The 2,468-nt window shown below is 53.2% G+C and overlaps 1 protein-coding gene across 1 annotated transcript in view; it reads right to left on the bottom strand.

The window, feature by feature from the left end:
* UBAC1 (UBA domain containing 1) overlaps positions 1–2,468 on the bottom strand; it is an 80,879-nt gene that overhangs the window by 5,032 nt on the left and 73,379 nt on the right. Inside the window, exon 12 of the mRNA XM_011985157.1 lies at positions 1,334–1,472. Within this exon, the coding sequence (XP_011840547.1) occupies positions 1,334–1,472 (139 nt within the window). The remainder of the gene's footprint in view (positions 1–1,333; positions 1,473–2,468) is intronic.

Below are 2,468 nucleotides of genomic sequence, written 5' to 3' on the forward strand. Positions count from 1 at the left end.
CAGTGAGCTGAGATCTGGCCACTGCACTCCAGCCTGGGCGACAGAGCGAGACTCCGTCTCAAAAAAAAAAAAAAAAGAAAAAGAAAATAATCCAAGAGAAAAGAAGGCCAAACGCTGAGCGGAAGATCTCTCACAGCCGAGGTTCTACAGATGGCCAATACACTTCTGAAAGAAGGCCAGCCTTCAAGATCAGGGCATGGCCATCACAGCTTCCAGAGACACTTCCAGCCTGCTTGGGTGGCAAAGGCCCTCCCAACATCCCGGAACTCGGCTCCTGGGGACCAACAGGTCTGTAATCCCAGCACTTTGGGAGGCCGAGGCGGGTGGATCATGAGGTCAGGAGTTCGAGACCAGCCTGGCCAACATGGTGAAACCCGTCTCTACTAAAATACAAAAAATTAGCCAGGCGTGGTAATGCACGCCTATAATCCCAGGTTCTCAGGAGGCTGAGGCAGGAGAATTGCTTGAACCTGGGAGGCGGAGGTTGCAGTGAGCCGAGATCACGCCACTGCACTCCAGCCTGGGTGACAAGGTGAGGCGCTGTCTCAAAAAATAAAAAAAAGGGGGGGAACATCGCGAGTGGCACCACATGCAGACAACCCAATGACCCCTGGATTCCCGGTGCCTTCCATCAACAAAATACTCCACAACCCCCACAAAGAACGCAGTCAGTCAGTCACAGAGCCCTGCTTAAAACGTGATTCTACTTACACAAAGGCAGTAACAAATGAGAGATTGTTTGAGGAGACACAAATACAGCAAAACTCTACAGGGAAGCAGAGAGGTAAGCCGCGGCCACGGCGACGGCCAGGCTGGAGGGAGGGATGAGGTACGTAGGGGAGGGGCACCCCAGGCCCAGAGCTGAATGGCAGATACATGGCTATTAGTTTTATCCTTCTTTAAAGTTACAACATCATATGTACTTTTGCATGTAGGTATCTGACAATAAAAATAAACAATTGCCATCGAAGACCCTGAGGAACAGTAAGAGCAAAAGCCCACACCACGCCTTGTTCTCATGTGAGTTCCTAAGCTGCTGGTGTGGTCTCCACCCCGCTGGCCCTCGGAAAGCCACTGGCACTGGTTTTCTGAAGCCTGTGTCAGAGTCGTGCAGGAGACAGTCACACCACGATCAGAACCTGACCTGTGGGCTCCATGGTGACGTAGCAGACTACACCCGCAGGATGCCAACCTGCATGGCAGGACGTGCAGCCAGCGCATGGCGATCCTCAGCGCTGGATCCTCCGCGTCGCCTCCACAGCACCCGCACGTCCTATGAGGGAACCAGCCAGCCTCCCCGACCCGCGACTTAGCGTAAAGAAGGTGCACATACCTAGCAATGTTTTTGGGTTGGTGAGGCCCAGCTGCACCACCGGGTTATCCAGGATGGCCTGAAAGAGAGGACTGTCGGGGTCGATGCCCTTGTCCAGCTCCTCTGGAGAGGGCTTCCGGTCCCCCAGCAGCCACTCGCACTGCAAAGCCAAGAGCACAAATGCCACTGTTAGTGCCTTCAGTGCCTCTGCAAGACGCCACCAGCAGCAGGCACAACGGCTCCTGCACCTTTCTATTGAGCCCCTGAGGCTGATCTCACTGGAAGGGACCCTACCATGAAGACAAGCCCAGTCTGGATTCACTGCTGTGCACATCAGACCAGGCCAGACTGAGAAGGAAGAGCTAGTCTCCTTTTCTCTGCAGACGCTGGCATTGCCCAGCTTGCCTGTGGTCCTGTTATGGGCAGTCAGTAGTGCTGGAGCCATGAGGACACAGGCTCCTCATCTGTCTTGGAGGCGTGAGCCACCAACTCCACTGGCAGGAGGGATGGTGGGGGGGTGTCGGCCACCACAGGGCCCTCCCCAGGCACAGCTCCATCAGCCCAGCTGGCACATGGGCACAGGACAGGAATCATTCTTAGAGTCAGTTTAATCAGATAAATGGGCTGGGTGTGGTGGCTCATGCATGTAATCCCAGCACTTTGGAAGCCAAAGCAGGAGGATCGATCGAAGCCAGGAATTCAAGATCGGCCTGGGCAACAAAGGGAGATCTCGTCTCTAAAAAACTAAAATCAATTAGCCGGGCGTGGTGGTGCATGCCTGTGGTCCCAGCTACTCAGGAGGCTGAGGCGGGAGGATCGCTTGAGCCCAGGAGGTCGAGGCTGCAGTGAGTGTGATCACACTGCTGCATTCCAGCCTGGGGGACAGAGTGAGACCCTGACTCCAAAAAAATAAAAAAAATAAAAATAAAAAAAAAGATAAATGAACAAATTACCCATCCATAAAATATGTATATATAAGGCACCCTTTTAAAAAGACAAAGCCTAGAATTCTGTATTTTTACATTTTTATACTGTTTGCGCCATCTATCCTATTGTCTCACTTAAAGAGCCACACAGCCGGCTGCATGTGAGAGTAGGGAAACACACCGCCTCTACCATGCCCGGGGCACTCATGAGTGAGGCTCCCAGCACTCAC

This window comes from Mandrillus leucophaeus, unplaced genomic scaffold, assembly GCF_000951045.1.
Source record: "Mandrillus leucophaeus isolate KB7577 unplaced genomic scaffold, Mleu.le_1.0 Scaffold28, whole genome shotgun sequence".
NCBI lineage: Eukaryota > Metazoa > Chordata > Mammalia > Primates > Cercopithecidae > Mandrillus > Mandrillus leucophaeus.